Below are 22,301 nucleotides of genomic sequence, written 5' to 3'. Positions count from 1 at the left end.
CTCTTTCGCTGCGTGAATACTTCGTCACATATATGATGGATTAACTCCTAACTTAGCTTGCAAGAAGTCACAGTTTGGGAAGTATTTTGCTTTCATGATACTCGTAACCAACAGATTCTGATTATTAAGCAATCTTCATCCTTGTTTTGCTAACATAGCAATGTTAAATTTGTTTAACTCCTTGAAACCCAGGCCTCCCCCCTCTTTAGCAGTACACATCCTCTCCCAAGACAACCACCTAATTCCCTTGCCTGATCCTCCACTCCCCCACCAAAACGAGTTCACCTGCTTCTGAATTTGACTACATATCCCATGTGGTATTAACAGGAGATTCATCCAAAAATTTGGTATTGTTTGTGCGGCAGTTTTCAAAAGAATCACTTTACCACCCCTTGAAATTGATTTATTACTCCACCCTTTCAACTTAGAACTGATACGCTCCACCAAGAACTTAAACTCTTTATTTTTCCTCCTTCCAATATGCATTGGCAATCCCAAATATTTACCAGGTACACTGACTTCCGCTACCTGCAATGTTTCACAAACCTCCCTTCTTCTCCTACTCGTAGTATTAGGACTGAAAACCACATTAGATTTTCCAAAATTTATTGCTTGTCCGGACAGTCTTTCGTACTTCAGTAAGATGTTCTTCATAGTCAATGCCTCCGGTTTTGTAGCTCTGAAGAAAAAATACGAATCATCTGCAAATAATAGGTGTGACACTGGAGGTGCCCCTCGAGCAATTGAACACCCATGTAACAAGCCCACATGTTCATGTCTACGAATCATAGAGCTTAAACCTTCTGCACATAGTATATATAGATAAGGGGACATAGGGTCCCCCTGTCGAATACCCCGTTGTGGTTGCACATCGCCAAATATCTCTCCCTCATGAACAAAACTATACGAAACTGTTGTAACACTTTTTATCACCTCGTCTATCCATACACTATTGAAACTGAATTTCTGCATCATAGCTTCCAAAAAATGCCACTCCAATCTATCGGATGCTTTGGACACATCGATCTTGAATCCCACTACTCCATTCTTCCCTTGTCTTTTTCGTCGGATATAATGATTTAACTCAAATGACAAGAGCGCATTGTCAGTAAGCAAACGATTTTCTATAAATGTACTATGTGAATCTGATATTAACACATGTAGACACTCCTTTAGTCGATTAGCCAAGACTTTTGAAACAATTCTAATAAGTACATTACATAGTGAAATCGGTCGTAGATCAGTAACTTTCTGAGGGTTCTTGATCTTTGGAATTAAGCATACCACTGTTTTATTCGCAGCCTGTGGCAACTCCCCTGTATTCATAAAAGTCTGACAGCATCGTATCACGTCCTCTCCTACCACATTCCAATATGTCTGGAAAAAACACGGATTCAAACCATCGATACCCGGTGATTTATCCGGGTGCATCGAGAACGCCGCATTCTTCACCTCCTCTCTTGTAACTGGCATAACTAACTCTTTATCTTGTTCATCCGAAATTTTCTTTACCACTTCACGTTCAGAGAGTGTTTCAGTCGTTCCTGAGCTTACAAATAATTCAGAAAAATAATCCACAATTACATGTCGAATCCCCTCTTTACTTTCCTGCCAGTTTCCGTTTGAGTCCATCAACTTCGTAAGCTGATTCTGTTTTCTCCTCCCAGTCGTGTACCTGTGAAAAAACTTTGTATTTTGGTCTCCCTCCCGGAGCCAAAACTGTTTTGACCGTTGTTTCCAGTACAACTCCTGCTTCTCTAACAATCTCAGATACTGACCTCGAGCTTTATCATACTTTTTTACCCCATACCCATCTCTTATTGATCTGAATCTCTGCATAATTGTTCTACACTTCTTAATCTGTAATCGCATCTCTTGCACTAGCCCCCCTCCCCACTCTTCTAACTTCACACTCACATACGCCATTTTTTCCATGATACTCCACTCCTTAACCTCAGTCCAATTATCCTGCACAATTTTTGAGCATTGGTTTTCCCTAATCCAACAGTTTTCAAACCGAAATCTTTTTGCCCGTGGCACATACACCATTTTATTTAGCTACAAAAACAAAGGGAGATGATCAGAGGTAGATACCTCTAAAACTCTTATCTCTGCTCGTGGAAACATAGCTTGCCACTCAGTAGTTACCAATCCTCTGTCCAACCTTATCTGCATCCAACTAGAAGTTCCCCTTGATTTTTCCCAAGTAAATTCGCTCCCATTAAACCCTAAATCCATTAATCCATAATCAGTCACCGCACTCTTAAATCCCTCCATCAACCATCGAGGTTGTGGTCTTCCCCCAGATATTTCGTGATCAAACATAATATCATTAAAATCCCCAAGTATGCACCATGGTAACGTAGAGTCCCCTTATAATTTTCTCAATAATTCCCACGACTCTTGTCTTCTCTGTCTTTCCGGGCAACCGTAAAACCCTGTGTACCTCCATCTCCCTACTTGCTCACAAACTACTTCATAATCAATATAATGATTACAACTTCCTTTTATTTCTACTCCTCCCTCGTTTTTCCAAATGAGAGCCAACCCACCTCCATGATTCTGAGCTTCGACTACAAAACACCCTGCATAATGTAGTGCCTTACATATAGCTTTGATTTTATTCCTTTTTACTAATATTTCTGACAGAAAAATAAGACTTGGCCTAAGCTGTTTGACGATTTCCTTAAGAAATCGAACTGCTCGTGGATTGGTCATTCCACGACAGTTCCACGATAAGCAACTCATAATTCTAGGCGGGCCTGGACTCCAGGACCCGCCACATACAAGTTTTTTGGATCGGTTACTTCCATTAATTTTCTTGTTTCCTCATAACTTGGCCCATCTGTTTGCATTAAAATTGGTCCAGGTTGCATCTGTGTTAGGCCCATGTCAACTCTTTTCCTTTTTGAATCCGGTACTGTATCAACATTTTCAAAATTTCCGCTTAAATTCAAATTGTTTCTCTCCTTATCTATACCCTCCTGATTTCTCGGTGTAATAACTACTGCAAATTTATCTCCACTTTTCTCTCTAACTACTCCATCAGATTCCTGAAATCTTGCCACCTCCATCGTGTTGTTACCTCCATTCCCCTGATTACTCGTATCTCCCCCAGCTTCCGACCATCCGCCTCCTCCACCTACATTGTGAAGCCACCGTGCTCCCACCCCTTGTTTACCACCCCTACTCTGAGCCCTAAGCCACGTACCATATGCACGTTCTACTTCCTTCTCTGGATGTGCGTACACACAATTACAATCTCTCTCTGTATGTCCTATAATACCACAGACAAAACAGAAATTGCCTAGTCTTTCATACTTGAAATTAATCCAACTCCAAGATCCTCCTTCGCGTTTAATTTTCATACGCCTCTTTAACGGTTTCTGTATATTCATCTTCACTCGAACTCTAACATATTGTTTCCATGTGCTATCGAAATTTGTAGAATTAGACTTGACATGTTTCCCCACAAAATTACCAATGCTTACTAGAATGCTTTCAGATATAAATCCTTTGGGAATATCATGAATCTATACCCAAATATCCATTTCATTGAGACTTATCTGGCCTAGATCTTCATCAGTCTGCATCTCATGGTAGACTAACATGTTCAGCTCAAACGACCATGGTCCCCCCTCGATTACTTTACGTAAATCCAAAGTGTGGTAAAAAACAAACGAGTATCTATAGCCTCCTATATCATGCACCTCCATTCCCTCCTTGGGTCTCCATAACGAAGCTAAAACATTCCGCATCGCCTGGAAATTTATATTTTTTTCCGTTAAAAATCGCCCCATGAGAAGAAAGCTTTCTTTCTTCGCCTGTTCTTGTGCAGTCCCAACGATGATGCCAATATCTCCCTCCTCTTCTTCTTCAATGGTTAATTTGTCATACAATTTTTCCAGATTTGATTGATTCACCTCCATAACTATGTTATTTGGATATGATAATAATGATATACGATATACTTATAATGAATGGAAGACAAAATTGATAGAATGATAATTTATAAACTTGCCATTAAAGACAAGACAATTCTGATTTCCAGAGATCGACAAGCTTAGTATATGCTGTGATCTATTTATATCCAAAATATCCGTTTTTAGTCAGGCGTAATTTAATTCGAGTTTAATCGAGTAGAACTTACTCGTTTAACTAATAAAGTTTAAATCTTTTTCCGAATTTGACTTGTTTAATTTCACGAGTCGAGATGACTCGCTTAGATAAACTTGTTAATTTTAACTAGTCGGTGAGGAAATTCGTTTAATTTTATAATTAATCGAGTTTAACTGTACCCGAACTTGTCTCGTTTATTTTTTACGAGTCGAGACAGATCATTTAATTGAATAATCCGAAACCTCAGCTGGCTGTAATAAATGAGAATCATATTTCATTTTTAAGCAGAGCGATAGAGACTTCATCTATCACTAAAAATTAGCATTTTTGTGTGAAAAATGGCTAATATAAGAGGATCAGGATCTATCGATGATAAATTTAATTTTTCGCTAGTTATATAAGGATAAATTTGATAGTAACCCCATTTAAAAAATAGGTATTTAAGAGGACAAAATGAAGAAGAAAGAGAGTTACCCTAGCCCCCAATGTGTGAGGTATAAATAAAAGCAGGTAATACCCGAGGGGGGATTGTGAGGGGAGACGATAGACAGAAGAGAAAGTATGGTAGCAAGACAGGGGCAAGTCGGAGGTTAGAAAAGGAGGGTAGAATAGCGTAAGATAGACCGTGCAGAATCAAGAATCTCTATACACACACAATTTGCTGCTTTGATTTTGTTTCTTTGTGTCCTTTTTCTTATCTCTCTTTCTTCTCATCTTTACCCCCAAACTATATTCTTCCCCTTGTTCTGTTATTCTCCCCCCTTTCTGCGTGTTTTCTACGGTCTATCCCACGCTAATCTGCTCCTTCTTCCCCATCCTCCCCCCCTTTTGTTTTCACTCTCCTTTCACAGGTCTCTCTCTCTCTCTCCCTACCTACTATGTATAATTCTCTCTCTCTCTTATAATTCTCTCTCTCTCTCTCTTATAATTCTCTCTCTCTCTCCCTACCTACTATGTATAATTCTCTCTCTCTCTCTCTCTCTATCTCTCTCTCCCTACTATGTATAACTCTCTCTCTCTCTCTCTCCCTACTATGTCTCTCTCTCTACTATGTATAATTCTCACTCTCTCTCTCCTCTCTCTCCTCACGCACACATATGTATGTATTATTGTATGTTTGATGATATTTTGATGGTCAGAATCAATTAATGCCTGCATTATTCTTCATTTACTTGTCTAGTTAATTTTTACATTTTGTTATTTGTTTTTACATTATTTATATCCTTTAACATATGCATTTAGCAATTCATTCTTATTAATTTGTTTATCTAGAGTTTGGCAGCAACTGGAACAAAGATAAGTGTACATTATGGATGTTAAGACTGATGATGCTACTAATAATGACCCGAAACTACCATCCTCCTCCTACTGGCTAGATGCTTGTGAGGAGGACATGTCTTGTGATGATCTCATTACTCTCTCCAATGATTTTATTGTTCCTCCTCCTTTACCGCTCCCTTCTTCTCTAGACCAACAACCTCAAGATTCCCTTCTCGATCCTTGCTTCTTTGGCGGTATAGATGGCATTCTTGACAACATTAGAAAAGGTGCTGGCTTTACTCCTCCACCTCAACCCCAACTCAATCACTCTCATCCCAATAATGAATTAGAGATGGTGGGGGAGGACAAGTTATTTCCTCGTACCGATGAAATAATTATACCCTTAAATCACAGTTTCTTGCCTGCTGACGATGATAGTGTACTTGCTACAAAAAGTGAGGCCCAACCAACACATGGAAATAATTCAATATCTCTAAGCAATGCTCATAATAAATTTTCTTCAACTCATCCCTCAAACGGAAATTGTGTCCACCAGAAGACCGAAAAGTCTCGGCGTCATTCGTCTGATATTATCAACCCTGTAGACAGATTTGACAAAAAGCCCAGGCTTAACTATCACAGGGATCACTATCCGGGTAGAGGGAATAATAATAATCACCAACATTCTAGAGAGAGGGATCCGGGTAGAGGGAATAATAATAATCACCAACATTCTAGAGAGAGGAAGAGATCTCGCGATTGGGAAGAAGCAGAGAGGAGGGACAGGGATCGAGTTCGGAGAAGTGAACGAAACAATGGATCTGTCAATGGTGGTAAAAAGGAGTGTAGGGAGAACAGGGGTTATTGGGAAAGGGATCGGTCCAAGGGTTCTGGTGAGATGGTTTTCCATCCTGGTTCATGGGAAGCTGATCGAACGAGAGAGGTTAAGGCACTCTCACATAAAACCCATGAAAACTGTGTAGAAGTTAAGAAATCTGAAGAGCCTAAAGAGAAAGTTATAGATGAGCAGGCCCGCAAGTATCAGCTGGATGTTCTTCAACAAGCTGAAAATAGGAATACAATAGCTTTTCTGGAAACTGGGGCTGGTAAGACCCTTATTGCGGTACTTCTTATTAAAAGCCTTTGCAGCCGACTGCAAATGATGAAAAAGAAATTTCTTGCTGTATTTTTGGTTCCCAAGATTCCTCTGGTTTATCAGGTAATAACTCGAGTAGTTTTGCATGGACTAAAGGATATCTGTTAACCAATATTCACTTTTTTGGGCATTGCACAGTGTTAGTTGACCACAAATTGAATCCATATATTTGTTTATTCATTTTCAGCAAGCAGAGGTCATTCGGGACCGAACAGGGTACCATGTTGGTCATTACTGTGGTGAGATGGGTCAAGATTTCTGGGATGCACGTAGGTGGCAGCATGAGTTTGAAACAAAACATGTAATTAGTGAATTTGCGACCTTTTTCTCCTTGTTCTATAGTTTATCTTACACTAGTTACTGTTTTTTTTCTTCTTTTGTTTGTCAACTATTTATTATCAATTTGGTGATAGGTTCGTCTAATTATGAATAGATATTACATAAATAATAGTTTAATATGTAAACAACATTTATTTCAAAAGATACTACCTGTTAATTGAATGTTAAATAAGGTAGCAGTGAAAACTTTGATGGTAGATTACAGCTCTCATATCTCGTTATGAAGTAGAGAGGTATTACAAACGTGGGTCTGAATAGGTCAATGCTAGTTTAATAAAGTCTCTACTGGGTAGTGTCATTAGTGCTCCTACAAATTAGCCATTTAGCTATTTTTTAGGATGTTAGTTTGAATTAACTCTCAGAATGATATACATATGCAAGTTAATTTGTTTGAACTCTGTACCATATTATAATATTTTTGAAACTGTTTGTATCCTCAAAATGAATATGCAGGTCTTATTTAAATATATATTATGTCTACTAGCTATATCCTGTGCAGAAAGAGGTGTTGTTTCTAATATTTAAATTCTATTATTTTATTTATATATATTTTTTCTATAATTCTTTTTCTATTCAGTATTTTGTGTGGATGTATTATTACTTATCAAATATATTTGATAATTTAAATATTTAAATTCTAGTATTCTATTTATATACTTATGTTCTATATTTTTGTTTCTATAAAGTATTTTGGGTGGATATATTGTTACAAATCAAATCTATTTGATTACTTATAGTTTTACTTTGCATGCATGATGCATGTTATTTCATAATTAGAATAAATATTGAATAATTTCCGAGTACATTTTTATTTAAATTTTTTATTATTTATATTCTAATATTTTATCTTTAATATAGAATATAAAATCTCATACGCTAATTAATAATATGATATATAGATACAACACGAAATTATAAAAAAAATCACAATTGCATAAACACCTGGGTGTCTAGTCTTCGAAATAGTGAAACATCATTATTCGGTCATACTACGAGGTTAGCATAAGTATTTTCTGATAAAATTTTATATGAAATTGGTTGCAGGGTTAGGGAATTACAATAAATAATATTTTAATTTTAGAAATAAGTTGGGATTTTTAAATTTGATGTCTTTAAGTCCTAGTTTGAAAAGGTTTCACTGAATAATTGTTTTTCATGAAATTTGGAGTATCTTTGGTAAATAATCAATTGTAACTTATAAATAATTGTATAATATCATGTAGTTGCTAGGTATCGATTAGACCTTCAGTATTAAATGGAGTATCAAACTCTTGACGGTAGTACTTTAAATTATCCCTCCTGCGCTTATTATATACTCCCTCTGTCCCTCCCATTTGTTTACACTTTCCTTTTTGGGATGTCCCTTCCAATTGTTTACATTTCAAAATTTTCCAAAAATAGTAAAGTTTTTATAATTTTTAAATTAACTACATCCACTAATTTCCTCCACTATACCCACTTTATATATATAATATTAATCGGTCCCACTAATTTACCCACTTTTTCAACTTTTCTCCCCTACTTTATCATTTTTCTTAAACTCCGCGCCCCACCCAAATGTAAACATTTGGGAGGGACGGAGGGAGTATAATTTATTACTCCCTCCGTCCCTCCAGGTTCTTTACATTAGGGGACGGGGGCTCAACACGCATTTAAGGCTCTTATAAAGTATGGTTCCTATTTTTTTATTTTTTTCTTCTAAATAAAAATATGATGTTTAAACTTTTATACAAAAAAAGAAAATTTTAAAAATAAATATGCAACTATACTTTATAATAGCCTTAAAATGCGTGCCGAACATAAGAAAAAACCCGTAAAGAAATGAGTGTGACGGAGGGAGTATTTTTTTTCCTAAACATGCAAGTTATATAAATTTTTGGTGATGAGAAGGCATTAAAAAAAATGTACACATTTTATTGAATGGACAGCAGAAATAGGGAGCAATATAGCTGTTACATTCCTTTGCAAATATATGTTTTCAACTGATATTTATATGCATACATGGGTAAAATTCATCCACCTATGGGGTTCTCTATCTAGACAAACATCTGCTGCCTTAAAAGTGTGGTTTAACCTAGAAAAACATTGTTACGTAATAATCCGAAGATTGCTGCCTAGGGATTTAAGGAAAGAGTTTACAGATGGAGGGTTTTATATTTTTTTGTGTGGTTAACTCATAGCTGCTTCTTTCTGTTATCAGGTTTTGGTGATGACAGCTCAAATTCTGTTGAATATTCTAAGGCACAGCATAATAAAGATGGAGTCTATTAATCTTCTAATTCTGGACGAGTGCCATCATGCTGTAAAGAAACATCCTTATTCATTAGTGATGTCTGAGTTTTATCACACAACCCCCAAGGTGAAGAGGCCATCAGTGTTTGGAATGACTGCTTCTCCTGTTAATTTGAAGGGTAATTGTTCATTCCTTTACATTACATCGATCTTGCCATACTATTATTGCCTCCACAACATTTATAAGTAATATTCATTGTTTCTGCATTCATAATGGTATGTTCTTTAAAAAATTGTGAAGGTGTATCCAGCCAAGTGGATTGTGCGATAAAGATACGTAACCTTGAAACCAAATTAGATTCTATTGTCTGCACCATAAAAGACCGTAAGGAGCTGGAGAAACACGTTCCAATGCCTTCAGAAACTGTAGTGCTGTACGATAAAGCTGCTAGTTTGTGCTACCTCCATGACCAAATAAAACAAATGGAAGTAGCAGTTGAAGAAGCTGCCCTATCAAGTTCCAGAAGAAGTAAATGGCAATTTATGGGAGCAAGAGATGCCGGGGCCAAGGAACAACTTCGCCAAGTTTATGGTGTATCTGAAAGAACAGAAAGTGATGGAGCTGCAAATTTGATTCAAAAGCTTAGAGCTATAAACTATGCGCTTGGTGAACTAGGGCAGTGGTGTGCTTTTAAGGTTCTATATCTAATTTTGTTTCTGTTTATTTGAAGTGTTTGTTTGGCTCAAGATGGAAGTCATTCCGTAAGGAATTTAAATTTACCATGGAAGTTGTTATCGCTAGGAAATAGGAAAATTTGTTTGGTTAGCATATGGGTATTAACTTCCTATGGTAAGTGTAAGTTACCAAGGAGGGGTTGGGTAAGTAAATTCCCATATTGTGTGGGTATTGAAATTCCCGTGGAACTTTCACTTCCCTTATAAATGTTAACCAAACAACTTAACAATATCTACTTCCTAGGTATTAGCACTTCTTGGGTATTTGGATAAGCAACCAAACAACCTCTAACATTCTACTAGCTTAAATCCAGTGAGATGCACATGATACCTTTAATATTTTAATATTCAATGATTTTTTTTTAAAAAAATTCCATCAGTGTTAATTTTATTTAATATCTCGTACACTATCATTTTTATATAGTTAAACCAAAGTAATTGATTATTTGTATCCTTTTTAAATGCATGAATATGCATAATAATATCATAAGATGGTTTCCGACGTATGTTGGTTAGCTATATCCTTTATTTTAACTTGCATTGAATAAAAGTATTGTATGCAGCATACTCTTCTTCTTTACTAGTCCTAATGTATTATTTTTGTATTTTTATGGGACCTGCTAATGACCACGCCATACCATGCCACATCAACCTCCTTACACCATGGTTGTAAAAATCGGAAATCAGAATTAATCGGTTGAGGTAGCGATTAGGGATTAATCAGTAAGCCGGGGATTAATCAGGAGGATTGATCGGGTCAAAAATCGGGTCAATCATTATTATTATATAATTACATTTATTCTTACATATGAGAATAATTTTTTTAAAAATCAAGCTGAAAAAATAAAGTTAAACTAATAAAAACTTTAAAATTAAAATAGATACAGACTATAGAGTAATACTAGCTATTACTCATTAACTCCTACTTTTAGGTCATACTCCCCTAACCAGCTATATAAAATATCTCTAAACAAAAGTCACCCCTCACCTTCATGGCTTCACCCCTCCCTCATTCCCCCTCTCCAACCCAAAGTCCCAAACCGTCAAACCCTAACTTCCATCCCATATCGCTGTCATTCACTTTACTATCTAATTTTATCACTGTGATGTTCTGTTATGTCCTATATCTTTCTTTTTCTTTCTTCAGATGTACAACATACTAATATGATTTATGCATATATATCATTGCTGATTTGCAAATCCGAAGAAAATATTGTAAGTTTTTGCTGGAAAAATGTAAGACCCCATCGGAACTTCAACTGTAACTCTGATATTGTCCTCCAAACTCCGAATTTTGACCGGATATTGACCGATTTTTGACCGCTCTCTAGAAAAACGTTTTTTTACGGTGATTCTGGCAAATATTATCAAAAGTCCACTGACTTGCGATTAATCGTCCGATTAATCACCTGAGTCAGTGATTTTTACAACCCTGCATTACGGGATTACGCTGATTGTCCGATTAATCACCTGAGTCGGTGATTTTTACAACCCTGCATTACGGGATTACGCTGATTATATATTTAAAAATTTTTATGTGAATCTTTTATTTAGCAAAATATCTTTGCAGGTCGCACAATCTTTTTTGACAGCTTTACAAAATGACGAAAGGGCGAACTACCAACTTGATGTGAAATTCCAGGAAACTTATTTGGACAAAGTTGTTACTCTGTTGCAGTGCCAGCTATCAGAGGGTGCTGTATCAGATAACAACTTGGAAGATGCAGATGAAACTGGAGTGGATATAGGTGCCTTTGATGAGGTCGAGGAAGGAGAGCTCCCTGAGAGTCATGGCAAGTACTTGTTTACCCTAATTGATGTCATGAAGTTTATATAATGTTTTCAGTTAGATTTTACATTTGAATATCTAGTGCATTTATTTATAAAGTTGGTGGTTAGCTATAACCTACAAAAATTCAAATTATTGGAAAATGTCAAGTTGCTTAATGGAATTTATACCAATTAAGCTTCTTCTAACTCTCATAAATGAAGATGATGATGAGGAAGTGAGAAACTTTGAAATCCCCGTCCAACTGAACAAAGCCCAAGCTCTGAGGTCTAGACCAGTACCTCGACAACCCACCACGGGCCTAAGCTAGCAACTTTGGTGCACATTAGTTGTAAACATGTGCTTATGAATGCATTCAAACTCAACCAATTTATGGATGTGGGATGTTGCAATTACTTGAACCGACAAAAAAATTGCTTCGTATATTTACAAGTGCAATAGTATGTTTTATTAGTTTTTGGACCTTTCACAGCAAGGGATTAAATAATACTTGGAGCAGTATCTATCTTATACTTATCTAGCAGGTAAATGGTGCCTGCAGCTGAGGTGTCATATACCATATATTTTTTTTCATTACTATTCTCCCATATGTGTTCAATTATTTTGCTTTCGACCCTCTGTAACCTTTTGTTGTTCAAGTAGATATTTTTTGCTATGGAATGTTTTCCATGCATGATATATGTTTGTAATTCAACATTTGTAGTCCGGAATTCTGGATAAATGTATATCTTTTTTCTTAAATTTACTACTAGTAAATCAAGTCTATTGTCAAGATTCCAGAATCCCGTGGTGGCCTGTTTATAAGTTTGTCACAGCATCTATTTTCATTTTCGTCTAATTTGTTTAAATCTTTTTATTACTAGTGTATGTTTTCATTTTCGTGTAATTTGTTTAAATCTTTTTATTACTAGTGTATGTTGTACTGTACTTCGAATCCTTGACTTGCCAAATAATCGATGCATTCCATTTTTTAGTTGTCTCTGGTGGGGAGCATGTAGACGTGATTATAGGAGGTGCTGTGGCTGATGGAAAAGTAACCCCAAAGGTCCAGTCATTAGTAAAAATACTTCATAAATATCAGAGCACTGGCGATTTTCGTGCAATAATCTTTGTTGAGCGTGTGGTTACAGCCTTAGTTCTTCCAAAGGTCCATTGTTGTATTTCATATTGTTTGAATTCTAATGTAGGAACCAATTATAATTTAACTGACTTGGTACATTTTGTTATGCTATGCTAAATATGCAGGTCTTTGCAGAGCTTCCATCTTTAAATTTTATCAGGTCAGCGAGTTTGATCGGACATAACAATAGTCAAGAGATGCGGACTTCACAAATGCAGGACACAATTTCCAAATTCCGGGATGGTCGTGTACGTCTTGTTGTATCTGATGAAGTTTCTCCGTGATTTGATATTATCGTAATCTAATTGTTTGCTTATAATATTTAGGTGACGTTGTTAGTTGCCACTAGTGTTGCTGAGGAAGGCCTTGATATTCGGCAATGTAATGTTGTCATTCGCTTTGACCTCGCCAAAACTGTTTTGGCTTACATCCAGTCACGGGGTCGTGCTAGAAAGCCTGGATCGGATTACATATTGATGGCTGAGAGGTACCTGCTTTGTCCTGTTATATATGTATTCAGCTTTACTATCTTTAACAACCTTGAGATGTTAGATAACAAATATATTCTAATTTCACACGCTTCCTGTTCTTTAGAGGAAACTTGTCACATGAAGCATTTCTACGGAATGCCAGAAACAGTGAGGAGACTTTACGGAAAGAAGCAATCGAGAGAACTGATCTTAGTCATCTTAAAGATAGCTCCAGATTGATTTCTGCAGAGGCATCCCCAGATTCCGTCTACCAGGTGAAATCGACCGGTGCCATCGTTAGCTTGAATTCTGCTGTTGGGCTTATCCATTTCTATTGCTCCCAATTGCCAAGTGACAGGTGTTAGAAATAATGCACCTAATGTGATATTGAATTCAATAGTCCATGGTTCTGTTCCATATCCTTTTTTATAAACGACTATTTTCAGGTACTCTATACTTCGTCCAGAATTCATCATGGAACGTCATGAGAAGTCAGAAGGTCCCGTTGAATATTCTTGCAGGCTTCAACTCCCCTGCAATGCACCATTTGAAAACCTTGAGGGCCCTGTTTGCATCTCAATGCGTGTTGCACAACAGGCATGCTAGCACAACTTTATTGATCTGCCTTGTTGTTTTGCATTCAAAGATGTTAATTTGTTAGTAATTACCATGTAGGCCGTTTGCCTGCTCGCTTGCAAGAAGCTCCACGAGATGGGGGCTTTTACTGACATGCTCTTACCTGACAAGGGAAGTGGTGGAGATGGTGAAAAATCTGAACAAAATGATGAACGAGATGCTCTTCCTGGAACTGCTAGGCATAGGGAATTCTATCCTGAAGGCATTGCTAATGTTCTCCAGGTTCGTTTACCAGTGTTAGATGGTTACACAAGTCTTTTTTTAAAACGATATTACTGTACAGTAGATTAATACAATTATGCATTCATATTCTACATTATTCATGTTTAAGTGTGTAAAATCTATTTTAAATTGTTCATTTTGGTGCAAATCAAAGCTCTCTATATTGACAATAACACGAACTATTGTCGAAATGGTAATGACGATTTGTGATATAAACAGATGAATATATTGCAGTGTATGTAAATAGGGGCAGTACAAGGAAAATGTCTTTATTTGATATATCTATATTGTGTCTGCTTACAAGGAGGCTGCTTCCTCTTATAGAAACATAAAGTTAAAGCCCTACAGTAAACCCTAATGATGCCATCATTATGGTGATGTCATTATGCATATGTCATGATGCTTGCATCTTTCTTGCATCTTAACAACTATATACTCTATAGGGAGCTCAGTTGAGTTTTAATTTTGTCCTCATAATCCTGTTGACGTGGCGTGCGTGTGGTATGGGATATGAGTCGGATCCTTTATATTGTAACTGGACACATCACCTTGCAATAGTGAAGAATTTCCATATAAGTTATTATTAATTTAAATACATTTAGTGTAAAGATAAACATATAATTATGTATTTCTTATGTAATGGTAGGGCTAGTGGTTATTAAGAGCCTTTCTGGCCATGCTTTAAGCCGGTAACTTGAAGTGATTTCTGACTTCAAATTCAAAAATGTAGTGTTAAAAGCAGAAAAGTGACTTATAGTTAGAAAAACGGCTAAAAGCCAGAAGTTGGTAGGAGATACTTTTTGAACTACTTATTTCATTTTTTGTAATTGTTTTAATAAAAATTAGCATCATGATTTACGTGAACAACTTGTAATTTTTGTTTTTGTAGTTTTAATTTGTAAGATAATGTGCCCGTTTGGGAAATCTTAAAATAAGTAACTTATAACTTAAATCAAATAAGTGACCGATAAGTGATAAGTTGATAAATGCTTATAAATTATACAAGTGTTTGGCTAATTTAACTTATAAGTCATAATTTTTTTATTTAAATAAACTAAAATAAATAATTTTTAAATATAATTATCTTAATTCTTGAATTTTAAGTTAGGTTAACATTTTAAAAAATATTTTTAAAAACTAAAGTTATCAAACAAAACAAAAAATCAAAATAAGTTGAGAAAAAGTACGTCATTGCTAACATTCAACTTATCAACTTATAAGTTGTAAATTCAACTTATAAGTTGGGTAGACAAACACTCGATAAGTTGTTGCGGGCTTATAAGTTTATAAGCCCACTTAATAGATTTCCCAAACACGCCCAATATAACAATAAAATTACACAAACAGATATCAACTTAAAATTTTCACATTTTATTTCTCACTATATGCAACTTTAAGTCATAAGTTTTTTTTTAAGTTTTACCCAAATGGGGCTTTAAGTTAGTAGTTTATTCTTAATAAGTTCGATAATTTATAGACCTTAATTCGTTATATTAGAGTTCCTATCCGACATAAGTGCTGTAGTTGCCCACATATTAAGAAGACTCTAATTTTTGGTATAATGTCAAACTCCTTGAAATAGCTGGGAAAATATAGCTAACATTGTGTCATGTATTTCAATCTTTTGTTTGTCATTTCTTTGTGTGCTAGGTGGGAATGGATGGTCTGTGCTCTTTCCTGTATACCCAGTTGTCTTAAGAACTAACTCGGTTAGCTCTATCTCAGTGCAGTCAAGAGCTGTTCTTTCCATCCATACATCTTTCTTTCTAATACAATGAACATGAGATATAATTCCATTATCCCACTCTGACTGTTTCTTTTTAAATTTATGATATACCAAGTTTCCTAGTTTTTTAACAAAAAAGGTAGGATGTCTTGCTGACATTCATAATATCTTAGTTATATCTTCATAAAGTGATACACTTTAAACTTTTGCTTACAGGGACAATGGATCTTATCCGGCACCGATGGCTGTTACAGTTCCAAATTGATTCATCTTTATATGTATGCTATAAGATGTTCAAATATTGGCTCCTCCAAAGATCCATTCATAACCAATGTTTCTGAATTTGCTGTGATTTTTGGCAAGGAGCTGGATGCAGAGGTATTGTGTTGTTCATTATTATAATTTTAGAGCCAAAGCAAGCATGTAGAGCCTAACTTCTTAATGTTTCATAGGTGTTATCGATTTCAATGGATTTGTTTATTGCTCGTACCATGATAACCAAGGCATCACTTGTCTTGCAAGGGCCTATAGAAATTACCGAGAACCAGGTTGGCTTTTTGTTACCATACAAAGTTGTTAAGCATTAATTTCTTAATCTTTTATATAATTTGCTTTCTGACTCGTTTGGTCTTAAGTTAGTAATTTGACTGAAGTTATGGATTTTTTTTGTTTGTAGTTGGTATCTCTTAAGAGCTTTCATGTAAGACTAATGAGCATTGTTCTGGATGTGGATGTTGAGCCGACCACCACCCCATGGGATTCTTCCAAGGCATATCTTTTTGTCCCGTTAGTGAGCAGCAAGTGTGTGAATCTAGGTCAAAAGATCGACTGGAATCTGGTGGAACAAATTATTAATACAGATGCCTGGAGCAATCCCCTTCAGAGAGCTCGGCCAGATGTTTACCTTGGTACAAGTGAGCGAACACTAGGAGGAGATCGAAGGGAATATGGTTTTGGTAAGTTACGCCACGGGATGGCATTTGGACAAAAATCCCATCCCACCTATGGTAAAAGGGGAGCTGTTGCACAATTTGATGTTGTGAAAGCATCCGGACTGGTTCCTAATAAAGGTACTACTGAGAGGCCAAATCATATGAATCTCACTGAAATGAAGTTGATGATGGCTGATTCGCTTAGCACTCCAGAAGATTTGGTTGGAAGAATTGTCACTGCTGCTCATTCGGGGAAAAGGTTTTATGTCGATTCTGTACGTTCTGATATGACAGCGGAGAACTCATTCCCAAGGAAAGAAGGCTATCTTGGTCCATTGGAGTACAGCTCATATGCTGATTATTATAAGCAAAAGTGCGACTCTCTTTTATATCTTGTTTGAATAAATTCATTGTTCCCCATGTTTGTCCAGCTACTAACATGTATATTTTATAATAATGAAAGGACTGCTTAGCTGTAGTGCACCTTGGTTGTTGTGCATGGAAAACTGTAACTTATCACAATTTTTGGGTATCAGTAATTTCTGAAACCTTCATATTGTATATGTTTCAAGTTTCCATGCACATCAAAAGGTGCATTTTAGCTATTCAGTCCATATTTCAAACAGGTATGGAGTTGACTTGAAGTATAAGCAACAACCTCTGCTAAGATGTCGAGGTGTTTCTTACTGCAAGAATCTTCTATCCCCACGATTTATACATTCTGAAGGTATGGCTGCCCCATTTTTGTTTTTATTTGTTTTAACTTACTTACCTAGGTGTCTACTTCTGAGCTCAACTCATTTCACAATTCTGAAAAAAATTCTGGTTTTTTTGCACAGCTCATGATGGTGAATCTGAAGAAGCATTGGACAAAACATACTATGTGTACCTCCCTCCGGAGTTATGTTTTGTACATCCTCTTCCTGGTTCACTAGTTCGAGGTGCTCAAAGGTTACCCTCAATAATGAGAAGAGTAGAGAGCATGCTGCTTGCAGTCCAGCTCAAGGATGTGATTGGTTATGCTGTTCCTTCTACAAAAGTAAAAGATTTTTCTAAGAGATTAACCTTATTGCCCAAATGTTCATGTGCTAACTGTGGTATGTGTCTGTTCTGTCCAGATCTTGGAAGCCTTGACTGCAGCTTCTTGTCAGGAGACTTTCTGCTATGAAAGAGCAGAGCTACTAGGAGATGCTTATTTAAAATGGGTAGTGAGTCGGTACTTATTTCTGAAGTACCCCCAAAAGCATGAAGGCCAGCTAACTAGGATGAGACAACAAATGGTGAGTAACATGGTACTATACCAATACGCATTAAACAAGGGACTTCAGTCATATATTCAAGCAGATCGATTCGCTCCATCAAGATGGTCTGCTCCGGGGGTTCCTCCTGTCTTTGATGAGGATACTAAGGAAGAAGATCTGCCCTTTCCTGATCATGAAAGAGTGCTGGATACTTATTTGTTTGAAAAAGATTCCCCTAAAGGTATTTCGGAAGATGATGAGATGGAAGATGGTGAACTCGAGAGTGATTTGAGCTCATATCGAGTCCTCTCTAGCAAAACACTGGCCGATGTTGTTGAAGCACTGATTGGAGTCTATTATGTTGAAGGTGGGAAGATTGCTGCAAACCATCTCATGAAATGGGTCGGTATACAGGTAGATTTTGATGTCAAGGAATTAGATTCCTCAAGCAGAGCGAGCCATGTTTCAGATAGTGTACTAAAGAGTGTAAACTTTAAAGCTTTAGAAGGTGCACTAAATATTAAGTTTAAGGACAGGGGCCTTTTAATAGAAGCTATTACTCATGCTTCGAGGCCATCTTCTGGAGTATCTTGTTATCAGCGGCTGGAATTTGTCGGAGATGCTGTCTTAGATCATCTAATTACAAGGCACTTGTTCTTTACGTATACAGATCTCCCCCCTGGACGTTTAACCGACTTGCGAGCGGCTGCTGTAAACAATGAAAACTTTGCGAGGGTTGCTGTTAAACATAATCTCCATGTGCACCTTCGTCACGGTTCAAATGCCCTTGAGAAGCAGGTTTGCATTTCTTTCTGAGTTTCCATCCACATGTGCTTCTATTTGTTTTTTGTACAGGGGGAGAGGAATAATTCGTTTTTTGGTTTTACATCACATGTTGTTTTCTTTGTCAGATCCGCGACTTTGTGAAAGAGTTTCAAGATGAGCTGTTAAAGCCAGGATTCAACTGTTTTGGCTTGGGTGATTGCAAAGCACCAAAAGTTCTGGGAGATATTGTTGAGTCAATTGCTGGTTCCATTTTTCTAGATAGCGGACATGATACTGGAGTTGTTTGGCAGGTTTGTTTCTGTCATAGAATCTGGTATCTTACTTATACTCTCTCCATCAGTTGTGCCCATTACTTGACAAATTATCAAACGGGAAAATGTTCAATACAACAGCATTTTGGCTATATGTTTAGTGTACTGAAAGAGTTAAATCTCAGTGTTACTATTGTTAACTTATAAATCGTGGTAATCAAATCCCACATATTGGAAGTACTGTATGCATCCGGTCGGGGTGACAATTTCAGGTTCCGTTCCAAATTTTTAATAAAATAAAAAAATGAATACATATATTCTTGAAAGTATATAATTCCATTTAACAAGTTGTATTTAGGTCAATCAGTCCGTGTCTGTGCAATTTTTTGGGCTGTCTTTGTAAATTGTGTTGGGTCCGGGGTCGGGCCCGGGTCATGTTTCAAGCCGTGTCAAGCTTTGCCACCCCTAACATCATTCTAACATCTGCAATTAGAGATACAGCTAATGTAAAAATGGTAGGTGATTAGGTACTGAAATTGTTCTTAAACATGCATTATAAATATTCCAATGTAATACCCCCTCGGTCCCAGCCAGTTGTTATCGTTTCTGAGAGAGTGTCTGACACGCATTTTTAGATGAATATAAAGTATAGTTTTATAGCTTTTTAAAAAAAATTCTTTTTCTAAATAAAAATAGAATGTTTAAACTTTTATTCAGAAAAAGAATTTTTTTTAAAAAAGTTATAGAACTATACTTTCTATTCATCTTAAAATGCGTGTCGAACACTATTTTTGAAACGATAAGAATTGGGAGGGATGGAGGGAGTATCATTTAGGGGAAGATAATGTTTTCGTTTGAAAGTGCGGCCACGTTTAATTTTATTTTACATTTAGTGGATGACAGTATTATTGTATATTAGTAACTAGTACTTTTCAGCAACTGCAAAAGAAAAAAGAAGGGGCTCTGTACTCTTGTAGTTAGGAAATGAAATCTCATCATCCTGTAATATTGGTCCTTGTACAATTTAAGATTTGTGTTTCCTCAGTGTGACTCTTTTGGAAAACTATTCATGTGAAGAGTGTTTTCTGCGTTTGTTTCAGGTATTTAAACCATTGTTAGATCCAATGGTTACCCCAGAAACGCTCCCTATGCATCCAGTCCGGGAACTGCAAGAAAGGTGCCAGCAGCAGGCTGAAGGTCTGGAGTACAAAGCTACTCGAAGTGGAAATGTAGCGACAGTTGAAGTTTATATTGATGGCGTCCAGGTTGGGGCTGCTCAAAATCAGCAAAAGAAAATGGCACAAAAATTAGCTGCTAGGAATGCACTTGTTGCTTTGAAAGAAAAAGAAACAATTGCAGCTGACGAGAAAAGAGACGAGGATGAGAAAAAAAGGAACGGAAGCCAAGCATTTACTAGGCAGACATTAAATGATATATGCTTGCGCAGAAATTGGCCAATGCCTTTATACCGGTAAGAAAAGAGAAAAATAAAGCAACATGTAGTTGTTACCAAAAAAGATAATGCAACATGTACTAGTTGCTAACAAGTTCATCATTGAATTGCAACAGTTCTGTTGTCCATGGAGAGCCTGTTTTATTTTTATCTTGTACATTGTAATTTTATCTTCACACTAGATACACTGCCTTTGTAATTATAGTTTTTGTTGTTATCATGTAGGTGTGTTAATGAGGGTGGCCCAGCACATGCTAAAAAGTTTACATTTGCTGTTCGCGTAAACACTTCAGATAGGGGATGGACTGATGAATGTATAGGAGAGCCCATGCCAAGTGTAAAGAAAGCTAAAGATTCAGCTGCTGTTCTTCTTTTGGAACTTTTAAATAATTGGTATGCATAATAATGCTTAGTTCATCATTTAAGCAATGTTGTTAGCTACATTAAATATAATTTCAAATAAGGTATAGACCCCAATTCATCTTTTATTGAATACTACTTTATTATGAAGTTTATAGAGCTGGTCATCCTAAAGTTGTGACCTTTATAAATATTTATTGTTTACGCAATCCGTAAAATTGTTTTTCTGCAAGTCAAACAAGCTATAGCAGCTGCCAAGAAAAAGGGTGAAATCGCCCAGTTATTCACGTCCTTTAGGGCCATCTCGATTGTTATTTAGTACAAATTCCTTTCAGTTTCTCCAGTACACTTCTGATGGGATATTATAGTTTCTCAAGTACATTTCTGATGGAAACTAAAGGCTGCATGAAGAAGCGGCATCAATATTCTATACATTGTCTTGATTTCCTGAGGGTGAATTGGTTAATCAGCATTAGAGATGCACAAAAGGCCCACCGGGCCGGGTTTTTCGGGCTTTGACTTTGACCGGGTCGGGCCGGGCTTTCCGGAAATGTCAAAGCCCGTTTGGGCCCTTGGGGGCCTAACCGGGTTTTTTTCGGGCCGGATCGGATCGGCCCGGACTTTTTTCTACTTTTAAATCAGATCTAGTATTATTAGAGATTCCGAAGAATACATGTGTTAGCAACTAGATCATCGTAGAAATTTATTAGTTTAGATGGAATATTTTAGGAAAACATTATTTCGTTGAAAACATTTAAGTTCGGCAAAAAATAAACATGTTTATATAATATATTTTATCATTGTTATGATAACAATGATATCATTGTTATGATAACAATGATATCCAAATATTCATGATAATGATATCCAAATATATATAGTGTACTTATTATATCTTCTTTCATTATTTATGCAACGAAGTATATAAATAATATTATTAATCACAAATATGTAAATATATATGTGTTTAAAGCATTATTTATATTTATAGTAAATGTGAATTTATAAATATATAAGAAAATATATTAGAATAATCAGATTATAACCGGGATTTTTCGGGTTTTTAATCGGGTCGGGCCGAAGCCCGGGCTTTTAACCAGGTCGGGCTTTGCCTAAAAATAGAGGGTCCGTCGAGGCCCGAAACCCGGGCCGGGACCGGGCCGAGCTTTGACCGGGTCGGACTTGACCGGGTTTTGACCGGATCGGGCCGGGCCAGATTTTCGGGTCCGGGCTTTGTGTGCATCTGTGATCAGCATCTATATCCCAGATGGAATTATGATTATTTTTCAAAGTGGCATAATAGTTTTATGGGATACCCCTATACTTGGTTTGTTTGGTAGCAACTCTCTTTTGTAAATTGTAAAATAATTGACGATATGTGGGTTATGTGTTTATTTCTTTACTTTGTTAATATAGTGGAAATATTGAAAGCTGTGATTATTAGGTAATTGGACCAATTATTTATTACGTAATT

At 36.4% G+C, this 22,301-nt stretch overlaps 1 protein-coding gene across 1 annotated transcript; it reads left to right on the top strand.

The window, feature by feature from the left end:
- The first annotated feature begins 4,622 nt into the window (after positions 1 to 4,622).
- LOC141659515 (endoribonuclease Dicer homolog 1) lies at positions 4,623 to 21,020 on the top strand. Its single transcript, XM_074466419.1, has 21 exons — positions 4,623 to 4,970; positions 5,392 to 6,598; positions 6,723 to 6,836; positions 9,075 to 9,285; positions 9,408 to 9,802; positions 11,412 to 11,634; positions 12,605 to 12,777; positions 12,876 to 12,998; positions 13,077 to 13,237; positions 13,345 to 13,578; positions 13,667 to 13,817; positions 13,896 to 14,078; positions 16,021 to 16,182; positions 16,257 to 16,352; positions 16,481 to 17,109; positions 17,363 to 17,463; positions 17,576 to 17,775; positions 17,855 to 18,775; positions 18,889 to 19,053; positions 20,115 to 20,485; positions 20,693 to 21,020. The coding sequence occupies exons 2-21, from the start codon at positions 5,429 to 5,431 to the stop codon at positions 20,868 to 20,870; spliced, it is 5,961 nt and encodes a 1,986-aa protein (XP_074322520.1). The 5' UTR covers positions 4,623 to 4,970; positions 5,392 to 5,428; the 3' UTR covers positions 20,871 to 21,020.
- Positions 21,021 to 22,301: the final 1,281 nt, after the last annotated feature.

The sequence above is a fragment of the Apium graveolens genome, chromosome 5, assembly GCF_009905375.1.
Source record: "Apium graveolens cultivar Ventura chromosome 5, ASM990537v1, whole genome shotgun sequence".
Classification (NCBI taxonomy): Eukaryota; Viridiplantae; Streptophyta; class Magnoliopsida; order Apiales; family Apiaceae; genus Apium; species Apium graveolens.
This window is presented reverse-complemented; position numbering and strand designations above follow the sequence as displayed.

Excerpts from the sequence above, each read along its gene's own strand:
- LOC141659515 (XM_074466419.1), top strand. The coding sequence starts at position 5,429 with ATGGATGTTAAGACTGATGATGCTACTAATAATGACCCGAAACTACCA. Across the intron at positions 6,599-6,722 it reads AGATTCCTCTGGTTTATCAG|CAAGCAGAGGTCATTCGGGA; the intron begins GTAATAACTCGA and ends ATTCATTTTCAG. Across the intron at positions 17,776-17,854 it reads ATGCTGTTCCTTCTACAAAA|ATCTTGGAAGCCTTGACTGC; the intron begins GTAAAAGATTTT and ends TGTTCTGTCCAG.